This window comes from Pelobates fuscus, chromosome 4 (genome assembly GCF_036172605.1).
Source record: "Pelobates fuscus isolate aPelFus1 chromosome 4, aPelFus1.pri, whole genome shotgun sequence".
Classification (NCBI taxonomy): domain Eukaryota; kingdom Metazoa; phylum Chordata; class Amphibia; order Anura; family Pelobatidae; genus Pelobates; species Pelobates fuscus.
The window spans coordinates 155,905,993-155,919,279 of NC_086320.1; the positions used below are offsets into that span (position 1 = coordinate 155,905,993).

Consider the following 13,287-nt stretch of genomic DNA (forward strand, 5'->3'; position numbering starts at 1 on the left):
AGAATGATGGATGCCCAGTGGCCAGAATACCATATGTGGACCATAAAGGCTTTTGTCTATTTCCCATCTGCCTGGAGTTTTATTGTACAACATATCTAGTTAATAAGGTCTGGGGCACCTCATTATTATGTTGTGTAGAATTAGCCTAGGCCGTACAGGGGGGGGGAGGCTGAAGTGATGGAGGGGATTTCCTTTATTTTTCATTAATAGCATGTGGAAAACTGTCAGTGTGATGAACAGACTTTTCAGGTGGTCTTGTCTTCATTAGCCAGCCTTGTGTTGATTTTTCAACAAGTATTGCTGTTTATTGTCTGCTGGCTCGGGCTGTCAGTTGGAAAACAATCTTGTAGTTATTTATTTTAGCTAAGAATTTGTTATACTGCTGTCAGTTCTTCACAATATCTAGTTTTGTGAATAATCTAATAATTAATTGTATTAACTGTTTCATTGTAGCCTTTTTTGATACAAAATAAGTTAAAGATTGTCTTAAAATACTTTCTCATTGCCAGTAATATTCCTCTCCCATAAGCAAAGGGTCATTGAGCTGTCATTCCCAGCTTCTCTTAGACACTGTCTTGCAATAGCATGTCTGACATGTGAGCCAGCACAATAGCCCAGAGCCAGGTGCTGTACTGTGCCAAGCAGGGTGTCATGTAGGTGGCAGACTGTTACAGGCTGCAAGAGAAGCCTAAAAGAGGAGATGAGTGGTAGATGGAAAGATAGCCAAACAAAAGAAGAATGCTTGTGAAACATGAGAGATAAAGGCAATACACATTTGTTTTGTATGTTTGACTAAATAAACAGGCAGACCTGCACTTTATTCTTCTATTGTTAGAAAAAGAATGTTATGCAGGTTGCACAGAAATAATGGATGCCTTCTATTAACTTTATCAGGGTGCTTAGTTTACAGTGGTGGTGTTGGAATCCATTACCTGCCAGCACTCAGTAATGCAAAATGCTAATCTATTTGATTATAGAATGATTAGAGAAAACTGAATGATCTGTCAGAAAAGAAGACACATATTCTATTGATTTTCTGGATGTTTTGCTCTGACCCATACATTTGCCACAGTTGTAAAAGTCCAGCTTCTTCAATAACAACAGAAACAGTGTACTATACTTTAAAGGGACACTATAGTCACCAAAACAACTTTAGCTTAATAAAGCAGTTTTGGTGTATATATCATGTACCTGCAGTGTCAATGCTCTATTTTCTGCCATTTAGGAGTTAAATCACTTTGTTTATGCAGCCATAGTCACTTCCCCCTGCATGTGACTTGTACAGCTTCCTAAACACTTCCTGTAAAAAGTCATCTAATGTTTAAACTTCCTTTAGTGCACAAACTATAGAACTCCACTGTTAATAGCTTGCTAGATCCTGCAGGAGTCTCCTGTGTGTGAGTAAAGTTCAATTTACAGAGCAGGGGATAAAATTTCTAAAGCAAGTTAGCATCTGACTGAAAATGAGTCACAGCCATGGGAGGTGTGGCTAAGGCAGCATGGACAGAAAGAAAAAAAGTGATCTAACTCCTAAATGGCAGAGAATTGAACTGCTTTGTTAAGCTAAAGTTGTTTAGGAGAATATCGTGCCCCTTTAACTATTGTTTCCCACTATATTCAACTTGAGCTCTGATTAACTCATGTCTACTTGACCCATATTGCCTTGACACAAATGGAAGGGAAGCAGCCGCTTCACGTAAAACTAACCAAGCTGAGCTACCTAACACTTCTAGAGTTAATCTCTGAGGTGAGAATTGTGAGAAATTTAATATTAGTTCAAAGTGAATGGGAAAATGTTGGGCAAACTAGCCAATTAAGAAAAAATCTTTAATTCAATTTTCTGTTCATTATTACTATCTTACCTTTGAAATTGACTTTGAATTCCCAGCAATTCTTACTTTAGTAAATAACCCTATGTGACGGTCCAACCCTCTCTGACCGTCTTGGGTTCCGTTTCTCCCATTAATTAGCGAATAATCCTTCCAGGCAGAGTGTAGACACAAGCATAGCATAACCCCTCACACATGAGCCGAGGCTTAACGCTGGGTAGAGATCTGTTTAATGCACACAAAGCAACAGTATTCATGCAGTAAAACCACTCCTGCTCTGAGGAAAACAAACTACCAGTTAAAAGGGTCAGACAGTGTTTGCAAATATGACAGTTATTAAGGGTTTAAACTGGTGTTCTAAGAGGGGGGGGGGGGGGGAACAAAACAGTCAAACTAAGTCCATAAAACAGGGGTTTTCTTCACACCCTATGAGTGTCTTTTTGACTGGTCTTTGCAGTTCCCACCTCTCTGGTGTCCTTTTACCTTACTCACATGGCAATAAGGCAGAAATGTGGCGTAGTGCACACGGGAATTTTTGTAAAAAAAATTCAAACAATTCTACAAAGCTATTTTAAATACTCATATCCTATAATCCTCTTCATATCTTAAATGGATTTAGTCGTCAAAATGTTCTCTTTCTGGAAAGTTGGGCAAACTAGCCAATTAAGAAAAAAACTTTAATTCAATTTTGTGTTCATTATTATTATCTTACATTTGAAATTGACTTTGAATTCCCAGCAATTCTTACTTTAGTAAATAACCCTATGTGACGGTCCAACCCTCTCTGACCGTCTTGGGTTCCGTTTCTCCCAGTCATTAGCGAATAATCCTTCCATGGATTTAGTCGTCAAAATGTTCTCTTTCTGGAAAGTTCACAGCTTATATGCTAAGAGTTGTACATACTGGAGAATGGTACACATTCATTTAATATGTTATTTAAAGAAGACGTATCTAACCAGTTTCGTGAAAGCTTGTAATCCTTCTTTCGTCTAATTAACATCAATGCCCAAAGGTACATTTTGTGTTTGAAGATAAATAGAGCTGTGTGATTCATTGTTTCCTTCTTTTTGTATGCAGCTTGCCATCTGTGCTTGGCATACATCTGAAAAGAGTGATCGGTGTAACACTGGGGCTTAATATCTGTGATTTAGCTTTTATTTCTGCTTCCAGAGTGTATCCTTAATAATTAAACTGCAGATAGTGGCTTTTACGTCAGGTAATTTAAAACTCCATGTGAGAGACAGAATGGTATGCTGATCATATGAAGAAAGGACAAATTGAGAATCAGATAGCACCAAGTGAGATAACAAAGTCTGCTGCCAAGTACTGACAACACCTGCAAACACCCCCTCTATGAATTTGCCATTTCATTTTACGATTCATTCCAATGTACTTCCTGGTTTTATAAAGCTTCTGACATCCATTCAAAACAGTGTGTTTCACTATCTTAATTTAATTCTCTATTGGCAATATACTTTGAGGTAGCACCCTGACACCGGATACTTATTTAACAGTTGGAGAATCGGACCTGTTGCCAATTGTTACTTAACATTACGTCTGTGTTTTGTATCAAATTACACTACTAATTATAAGGATACACTATATCCTCTTGAATTATTAACAAAAGGTTTTAAAAAAAAATCCTAGGCTATTTGTGTCTATGCAGTGACCGTGTCTCTGTGGAGTCTTTAAAAATAGCTTAAAAGCTTTTTTTTTTTAGAATTCAGATTAGCCCTTTAAGGATCATTGTGAATAATTTATCTTTAAAATGTATGATATAGTGATTCTATATCATTGCATTGTCCATTGTGGCTTGAGTACTGTGTCAGTAGCAAGTAAAGAATTATAAAAATAAATACAATGATTTACCATCTTTACCTCTACAATGCTGTTAATAGTAAATTAGGTAGGACACTGTATGACAGTGCAATGCCGATGTGATGTCATGTATATCATAATGACATTAAGTGCTTCTTTACAGGTTACAGCAGTGGTTCCCAAACCAGTCCTCAAGGCACACCTACCAGACCAAGATTTAGGGATATCCTATTTGTGCTTAAAGGACCACTATAGGCACCCAGACCACTTCAGCTTAATGAAATGGTCTGGGTGCCAGGTCCAGTATGTTTTCCTGGCACTATAGTGGTCATTTGAGGTGTTTTTTTTTTTCTTCTAAAAACACCTTAGACATAACAGAGTAATCCCTAAATCATGAACCTGTGTGGGGTGCCTTGAGAACTGGTATGGGAATCACTGGGTTAAAGCTTTATTCATAGTGCAAAGCTTGGTATTTACTTTTTTTTTTAAAATAAATGTATAAGTCTGAGATCTTACTATGGGCTTTTTTTATATGTGCTGTCCTGAATTTTTTTCTAATCTAGTAGACTATGGCCATAGGTTATTTAAGCAATCCCCCCCCCCCCCCTCTTTTTACAATACAAACGTGTAATAGTTTCTTATGAGTTACACTTAAAACAACCAAAGCAATATGATACATCATGTATAACAATAAAAAAGTACAATAATTAAAAAAAGAGAGAATTAAAAAAAGAGAAAACAACTTTTTTTATGTTGAATATATATCTCACATCTTCTTTATCACTTTAAAAAGTTAATTTAGTATATGTAGGAATGCATCATTACTTATGGATCCTTATTTTTTTATCTTTTACAAATGCCAAACATACAAAATGTTAGACTGGGCTTTTGTAGAAGTAGATTAGATATGCTTCTATTTTGGGAATGCACCATCTTTCTAATTGCGAGTGAAAGAGGGCTTCAATGTGTCATGAATATTTTGTGTTTGCGTTCATGTTTATCTCACACATCAAGCTTACAAACATCAAACGGTGCAATGTTCATGCCGTATGGAGACGGTTGCTGCCCTCTGCACAGTCACATTAACAAGCGCACATGGAAAATATTAGTACATTTGCTGTGTGGGTGTTCATTGATTTGTTCCTGTTCCCTTTTTTATGGATGTTGTATAAAACAAGTTTTTAGTGATAGTGCAAAACGACTGAGGACTCACTGAAATTCTGTAAGGTCAGGGGCGTACCTAGAGCATATGGCACCCGGGGCGGGTCCTAGTTTTGGCACCCCCCCCTGCCCACCCCCCCACCCGCACTTTAAAATGTACAAAACACCCACAATTTGTTTTTAATGTATGTAGCATTGAGCAGTGCTTCCATGTTTCAATGTAAGCATGCTTTTGTATGGAGTAAGTGTGAGTGAAAGAATGGGTGTGTTTGTATGTAGTGTTGGCATTTTAATGCAGGCATGCTTTTGTGTGTAGTGTTGGCGAGATGCAGTGGTGTGGTTATATATAATGGTGATGTTTTAATACAGAGGTGTGTTTGTATGTAGTGTTTGCACTGGAATGCAGGGATGTGTTTGTGTGTAGTGTTGGCAAGATGCTGAGATGTGGGATTGCCATATTTAAGGACACCAAATAAGGGAGCTATCTGCTAAACAGCACCCTAATTTGGTATCTTTACATATGGAATCTCACATAAGGGCACCAATTTAGGGAATTCTCTACTAAATAGCTAAAAGATCAAAATTTTAAAAGCCTTTTCTTAATTTTAATATTTAGGTTGTTTAGTAGATAACTCACTTATTTGTTATCCTTATGTGGGATTGACATATTTAAGGACACCAAATTAGGGAGCTATCTACTAAACATATACACAACCACAGATATACAAACGCATTTAGTTATTAAGAGGTCCAACCAACCTCCCTACCTTACTCTGGGAGTGACAAGCGGTTGCTGCTGGGCTGGGATCTCTGTGCTCTTCCTTCACAGCTCACTTGCACGACCAGTAGTGATGCCGATGCCAGGATGACGTCATACCCCGGCTGCCGGCTTACTGCAGGGCGTACACAAACTCCTATATGGTCCATAAAAATGTTTAATCTCACTGCCTTCCAGTATATATCTGTCCTATCTGTCTGGGGGAATGTGACAACGTGGATGTATATGTAAGTGGGTGAGTATTACTAGCAGGAGAAAGGTATATGGCAGGGTGGGACAGTGTGGTGGATACTATGTCAGTGTGTGCCATTGCACACAGTGGATTGAAGGAGGTGACTGCAGGTGAGGTGGTGAGTATATGGTGTTTTATGTCACGGGTGGGAACAATGGGATTGGGTGTTATATGGAAGAGAGGATATTATGTCAAGGCAGGGCCAGGGTGTATGGCAGGGTGTGTATTATGATACGGTGGAGGTATATAGCAGGGAGGGGATGATGGCAGTGTGGGTATTATATGACATGTTAAAGGGGTATATGCCAGGGTGGGAATTATGACCAGGTGGTGGGTTTATAGCAGGGAGGATAGTATGACAAGGCAGTGGTATATATGGCGGTGGTGTATATGGCAGAGAGGGCAGGGGTGTTGAAAGAGGGTGTGACAGAGTGACTGAGGGAGGGTGTGACAGAGTGACTGAGGGAGGGGGTGACAGGGTGACTGAGGGAGGGGGTGACAGGGTGACTGAGGGAGGGGGTGACGGACAGATTGGCTGAGGGGGGGTGACGGGTGACTGGTGACTGAGGGAGGGGGTGACTGGTGACTGAGGGAGGGGGTGACTGGTGGCAGAGTGAGGGGGTGACTGGGTGACAGGGTGACTGAGGGGAGGGGGTGACTGGTGACAGTGACTGAGGAAGGGGGTGACAGGGTGACTGAGGGAGGGGGTGACAGGGGGGTGACTGGTGACAGAGTGACGGGGTGACAGGGTGACTGAGGGAGGGGGTGACAGGGTGACTGGTGACAGAGTGACTGGGGGGGGGTGACAGGGTGACTGAGGGGGGGTGACAGGGTGACTGAGGGGGGTGACAGGGTGACTGAGGGAGGGGGTGAGAGGGTGACTGAGGGGGTGACAGGGTGACTGAGGGGGTGACAGGGTGACTGAGGGGGGGTGACAGGGTGACTGAGGGAGGGGGTGACAGGGTGATTGAGGGAGGGGGTGACAGGGTGAGGGGGGGTGACAGGGTGACTGAGTGGGGGGGTGACAGAGTGACTGAGGGAGGGGGTGACAGGGTGATTGAGGGGGGTAAGGGGTGACAGGGTGACTGAGGGAGGGGGTGAGGGTGAATTTACAATAATAATATTGTCTTACCATGATTCAGGGGCTGTCTCTCTCCATCCCAGCCCAGGCAGTGCAGGAGGTGCAGGCAGAGTGGCCGCAGGGGAGAAATCTTGCAGAATGCACCCCCTGCTGGCACACTCCATAACAGCATCCCTGGTGCTCAGTGATGACTCAGAACACAGGCTGGGAATCCCCTCCCTGTGCTCTGACTCACTCACTGAGCGCCGGAGCCGCGAGGGAGAGGACGACCAGCAGGAGGTACAGAGTGTGGCACCCCCCTACTGGATGGCACCCGGGGCGGACCGCCTCCCCCCCCCCACCCCCCCCTTAGTACGCCACTGTGTAAGGTTGTTGTATTGATATATTTCTGACTGTTTGAATTAGCTGAATATGTTCTTATTTACCCACAGTATATGTTTCTTATGCATTAGTGATTTTCTATGTATAAGAACTTCCTGACCTTTAAGAATATTTAAGAATATTAAAATGCATTAATACTCCACTACCGTGTTTCTCCGAAAATAAGACCGGGTTAATTTTAATCACAAAAAACACACTAGGGCTTATTTTCAGGGTAGGGCTTAGAGCCAGTCTGTTAACTGTTAGAAAAACGTCGCCTGAGAGGGGATATGATAACATTATACAAATATATTCGGGGCCAATACAAACCATTGTGTGGAAATCTATTCACAAACCGGACTTTACATAGGACACGAGGCCATGCGTTTAGACTGGAAGAAAGAAGATTTCGTCTAAGGCAAAGGAAAGGTTTTTTTACTGTAAGAACAATCAGGATGTGGAATTCTCTGCCTGAAGAAGTGGTTTTATCAGAGTCCATACAGATGTTCAAACAGCTACTAGATGCATACTTGCAAAGACAGAATATTCAAGGATATAATCTTTCAATGTAGGGGGGGCGGGGCCTAACAGCTAACATGGCCGGTCGCACATTTTATGAGCTCCTGCAGCATTGAACAAAAGAGCGAAGATACCGACCGATATACAAACATTAGCGGCAAACAGGGACCGTTACAAGACGCACAACGACATCAGGAACAGAATGATTCCTATCCGGTACCGGTGCGCCGCGGAAAATCCTAAACTGACCATGCGGCCTACACCAGAGCGGAGCCTGAGGACCGGGGGAGGCGGCCGATCTCCTGGCTCGGGACAAGCTCCTAAAACCGGTACAGCCCTGCTACCCCCCCCTCTGGACCGGTGGGGGACATCCCGGTCCTCGCTGGGGACGATTACCCCCACAAGCACACATGATCAAGCGACTAAACCATCAAACAAACGGGACCCCATAGCCCCAGCCAAGATGGCGGCACGGACGAGGGTTGGGACCCAGCACACATGCATCCAGCCACCCAAGCACACAGGGGATTTTATTGACCGGCTACGCACTTATTTCTGGGCACGACTTAAAGCCAGAAGAAAAACCTACAGGCTGGCTATGAGGGAGGTGGCAGCGTGGATACGCCCGACCACCCGGCGCATCCTTCCATGGAACCCCCCTGGCAGCGTCAGAGCAGCCCCCAGACTGCATCGGATCCGACGCTCAGAGAGGTGGGAGACAGTGCCGGGTCCCTCGAGAGCCGAAAATCACGTGCACAAGCCACGGAACGATGCACTGTCTACTCCTCGTTCAGTGGTCCCAACAACCAAAGGCCAGCACATCACTTACCACACAACGAGATGGCGGGAAAAGGCGACACATCCCTCGGGCACCCGCAATCCCTCTCATGCACGATGTCTCCAAGACGCAGGTACCCGCCGGCGACTACACAAAGGTGAATCCTACATACCAGCGGCACCAACAAAGGCCTCACCAAACCTGCTCCCCTCCGCTCGGCACAGCACGACCCAGATCCCTGTGACTGAAGCCACAAAGCGAGAGACCGAGCGGCTGCACGGCAAGCGACCTCCCCACAGACTGGGTATTGGGTGAGGAAAGGCGAAGACCTGACGTGCCTGACAGCATACTGCGGCGAGGATGCTGGCACAGGGGACATTGCAGGCCATATTTAAAGTGGTGGGGGAAGTGACTCCTGAGATTTTTTAAGTTAACTGTCCTATTTATGCCAACATACTCATTACTAGACAGCCTAGCACAGTTGATTTTACGTATAGTTTTTGGTTCTGCCTAATGTGTCCCCTATCGTACCTCTACGATGCCTCTTTTAACGTGACATATGCCTTGGTATCACCATGATCTACTCTGTCTTAACAAACAATATGTATACTATCTACCAAACCTAAATACCAATGTTTAATCATCAGATAGGAAGTAGCTCAGAACTGTCACCTGATCTGCCATCACTAGCCCATGCCAAATGGTGACACCTGCCACGCAAATACAATGATCTAGCGTATGAGTTGGGCTTACAGCCTTGACTAGCTAAACAATTCCTGCTAAATGTTGTACAACTATGTTTTTCCTGTTATTCATATTATAAAAAGTGCAAGTTTTTCCTGAGTGCCAAGTTTACAGCGGCTTAGTGTAGCTTAACACAGAGCTAGCTAACTAACTAACTAATATAAATTAGTTCTTGAATACAATATCTCAGTAACATAAGCATGTTTCACAACCTACCTTAATACTTTTATTACCGTGTCTATGACTTTGCATAGCTTAGTATCTTTCTTAATAGTTAATCTAGACATGTTATGTGTAGCCTGTACGTTACATTACACTTAAAAAATTGTGCAGTAAAACCAAATGCCCTGTAACTATTATGCGTTGTCGTAAACTGTCTTGCAAACACTGCTAGGGCATTGTACAACTGTCTGTTAATCATATGCACACAAAAATAAAGAATTATAAAAAAAAAAAAAAAAAATCTTTCAATGTAGGGTAATAACTGCTTGATTCAAGGATAAATCTGACTGCCATTCTGGGGTCAAGAAGGAATTTTTTGTCCTAGCTTGTTGCAAAATTGTGCTTCAAACTGGGTTTTTTTTGTTTTTTGTTTTTTTTTTTGTTTGTTTTTTGCCTTTTGGATCAACAGCAAAAAACAGGTGTGAGGAAGGCTGAACTTGATGGACGCAAGTCTCTTTTCAGCTATCTAACTATGTAACTATGTAACCGGTGTCCGCGCTGTGTAACCCCCCCAGAGACCCTCACCTCCCCCTCCCTGTAATATTCTCCCCTCTCTCCCTGTAATACGCCCCCTCCTTGTAATACTCCCCCCTCCCTCCTTGTAATACTCCCCCCTCCCTCCCTGTAATACTCCCCACCCCCCTCCCTGTAATACTCCCCCCTCCCTCCCTGTAATATTCTCCCCCCTCCCTCCCTGTAATATTCTCCCCCCTCCCTCCCTGTAATATTCTCCCCCCCTCCCTCCCTGTAATATTCTCCCCCCTCCCTCCCTGTAATATTCTCCCCCCTCCCTCCCTCCCTGTAATACGCCCCCTCCTTGTAATACTCCCCCCTCCCTCCCTGTAATACTCCCCCCTCCCTCCCTGTAATACTCCCCACCCCCCTCCCTGTAATACTCCCCCCTCCCTCCCTGTAATACTCCCCCCTCCCTCCCTCCCTGTAATACGCCCCCTCCTTGTAATACTCCCCCCTCCCTCCTTGTAATACTCCCCCCTCCCTCCCTGTAATACTCCCCCCTCCCTCCCTGTAATATTCTCCCCCCTCCCTCCCTGTAATATTCTCCCCCCTCCCTCCCTGTAATATTATCCCCCTCCCTCCCTGTAATGCTCTCCCCCCTCCCTCCCTCCCTGTAATGCTCTCCCCCCCCTCCCTCCCTCCCTCCCTGTAATGCTCTCCCCACCTCACTCCCTGTAATATTCTCCCCACCCCGCTCCCTGTAATATTCTCCCCACCCCCCTCCCTGTAATATTCTCCCCCCTCCCTCCCTGTAATATTCTCCCCCCTCCCTCCCTGTAATATTCTCCCCCCTCCCTCCCTGTAATGCTCTCCCCCTCCCTCCCTGTAATACTCCCCCCTCCCTGTAATACTCCCCCCTCCTTGTAATACACACCCCCTCCCTCCCTGTAATATTCTCCCCCCCCTCCCTGTAATATTATCCCCCCTCCCTCCCTGTAATACTCCCCCCTCCCTCCCTGTAATACTCGCCCCCTCCCTGTAATACTCCCCCCTCCTTGTAATACACACCCCCTCCCTCCCTGTAATATTATCCCCCCTCCCTCCCTCCCTGTAATGCTCTCCCCCCTTCCTCCCTCCCTGTAATACTCCCCCCTCCTTGTAATACTCCCCCCCCCCCCCCTCCATCTTCTCCTCACCTCCCCGTAGCGTCGCCGAGCTCCTCTCCGGTCTGCGACCCGGCCGGACTGACCTGGAAGTGCACACTCAGTGTGCACTTCCTGTCAGTCCGGGCAGGTCGCGGACCGGAGAGGAGCTCGGCGACGCTACAGGGAAGGGCAGGTGAGGCAGTGCGGCAGCCGTCTGAGCTCTCTCTATAGAGCGCTCAGGCGGCTGAGGCATTTAAAGGGCCGGCCCTGCCTAGGTCTTATTTTTGGGGTAGGGCTTATATTGCAGCCCACCCCGAAAATTCGGCTAGGGCTTATTTTCGGGGTAGGTCCTATTTTCGGGGAAACACGGTAGTAACAATTTTTTTCAACAAATGAAAGTAGACTTCCAAAAATTGTTCCCTATGGGGAAGTGGAAGAAGGTCCTAGTAACAATGAAAGGTGTATATCCAAGTTCATGACTCTTGGAAACCAATTGCAAGCTATGGTTTTGCTGGTATCTGACACCTGCACGCTTGGCACATATTATTCCTAATTCTTCTGACCAATCTCGTAGAAGTTGATTGGCTAAAGGTTCATTAATCCATGTCTGTTTGGAATGTGTGTCCCTTAAGCAATTCTGGTTGGACATAGATTCTCTTATTGAGAGGGTTGGGCCTACACAGCTTCCACGAAAACCTCAATGCTTTCTATTAGAGATGCTACACCCGTCCATTCCAAGGGCACAACAAGCTCTAATCCTCCATATCCTCACTGCAAACAAGAATGTCATAGTTAATCTCTGGAAATCTCACAGTCCTCTAACCAACCACATGGTAGTGCAGGCACTACAAGTAACATGCATTCATGAAGAGATGGCCCACCGAAACCTAGGCTCACTATCGAAATTCACAAAAGTATGGTCCAACTGGGATGACCACATTGGAGTCCTTGGCATCCACACTTTTAATGCTCATAGAGCTATCAAAACTCCTGTTCCCTGATTTCCTTTTCACCCATGTAACCTATATTACTTTATCATTTTATATTTGATTTGAACTCATATACTCTTTGTTGTAAATGCATACATTAAGTGTAAAACATTTTGACAGTACAAAAATCATACATATATTATCCATGAGTTCATATAATGTCTTTGATTGTACATCTTGAAAAAAAACTTTCTCAATGTTGCCTAAAAATACCACTTCCACTGTTTATCATCCCTTTCTCAGGATGCTTTTTGCCTGTAGGTGCGCCATTAATTAAATTCCACATAATTGGTTGTCACTTGACTCAACCATGTTACTACAAGCATGGCCAGGATTTAACATATCTAAAAAAATTTTTTTCAAAAGCTTATGTTTTAGTGGGCACCTCAATATACCTCGAGCTCTAGGGATACACTCTGAAAGTTCCAAGGTGTGTATGTAAGTAAAGGGGTTTATACATACATGATGTGGGATGAATACTTTATGTGTGTCTCTCCAGGAGCTGTGTGAATGGTGCACTTGTGAACACAAGAACTCCTCTATGGCATGGAGACCGAATCCTGTGGGGAAACAACCACTTCTTTAGGTAATGATTTATTTTTTTATTATCATATATCTATAGTTATAGCACTGACAGAGTTCTAATCAGAGTGAAATACTGCACATCCAACTGTTAGCTACCTACATTCTTTATAGCATAGGTGTCCTAAAATGTACAAGACGTAGAACCACCTTCCATAAGTCATAATGCTGGCAAAGCATTATGGAAGATTTAGTTCTACAGTAGTTATGGACCTACCTTTGATCACCACTGTCATATAGAAAAGTTTAGGGTTTGGCAAAAGTTCGTTGAACTAGAAGTCTGCCGGCATTTGCATGTCTGGTATTAACTTGACCTGCATTACATTGTGTAGCTAGCATGCTCTAGAACTTGTCCCTAAACAGGTGGCTCTTATTGCTTTTTACAATTATTTTATATGACCAGGCTCAATCTGCCAAAGAGAAAAAGGAAAGATTGGCTGAAAGAGTTTGAAAAAGAAACCAGCTGTACAGAGCTTGACTTGGATGCAAGAAGTGAAACGTCATCAGAAACCGACTATAATTATGAGTTTGCACAAATGGAAGTAATAATGAAAGCACTGAATAGCAATGGTAAGAGATGAAGGCTTTGCATG

The 13,287-nt window shown here is 44.0% G+C and overlaps 1 protein-coding gene across 1 annotated transcript in view; it reads left to right on the forward strand.

The window, feature by feature from the left end:
• Nucleotides 1-13,287, forward strand: part of KIF13A (kinesin family member 13A) — a 169,549-nt gene that overhangs the window by 107,809 nt on the left and 48,453 nt on the right. Inside the window, exons 13-14 of the mRNA XM_063451688.1 lie at nucleotides 12,612-12,698; nucleotides 13,098-13,264. Of these exons, the coding sequence (XP_063307758.1) occupies nucleotides 12,612-12,698; nucleotides 13,098-13,264 (254 nt within the window). The remainder of the gene's footprint in view (nucleotides 1-12,611; nucleotides 12,699-13,097; nucleotides 13,265-13,287) is intronic.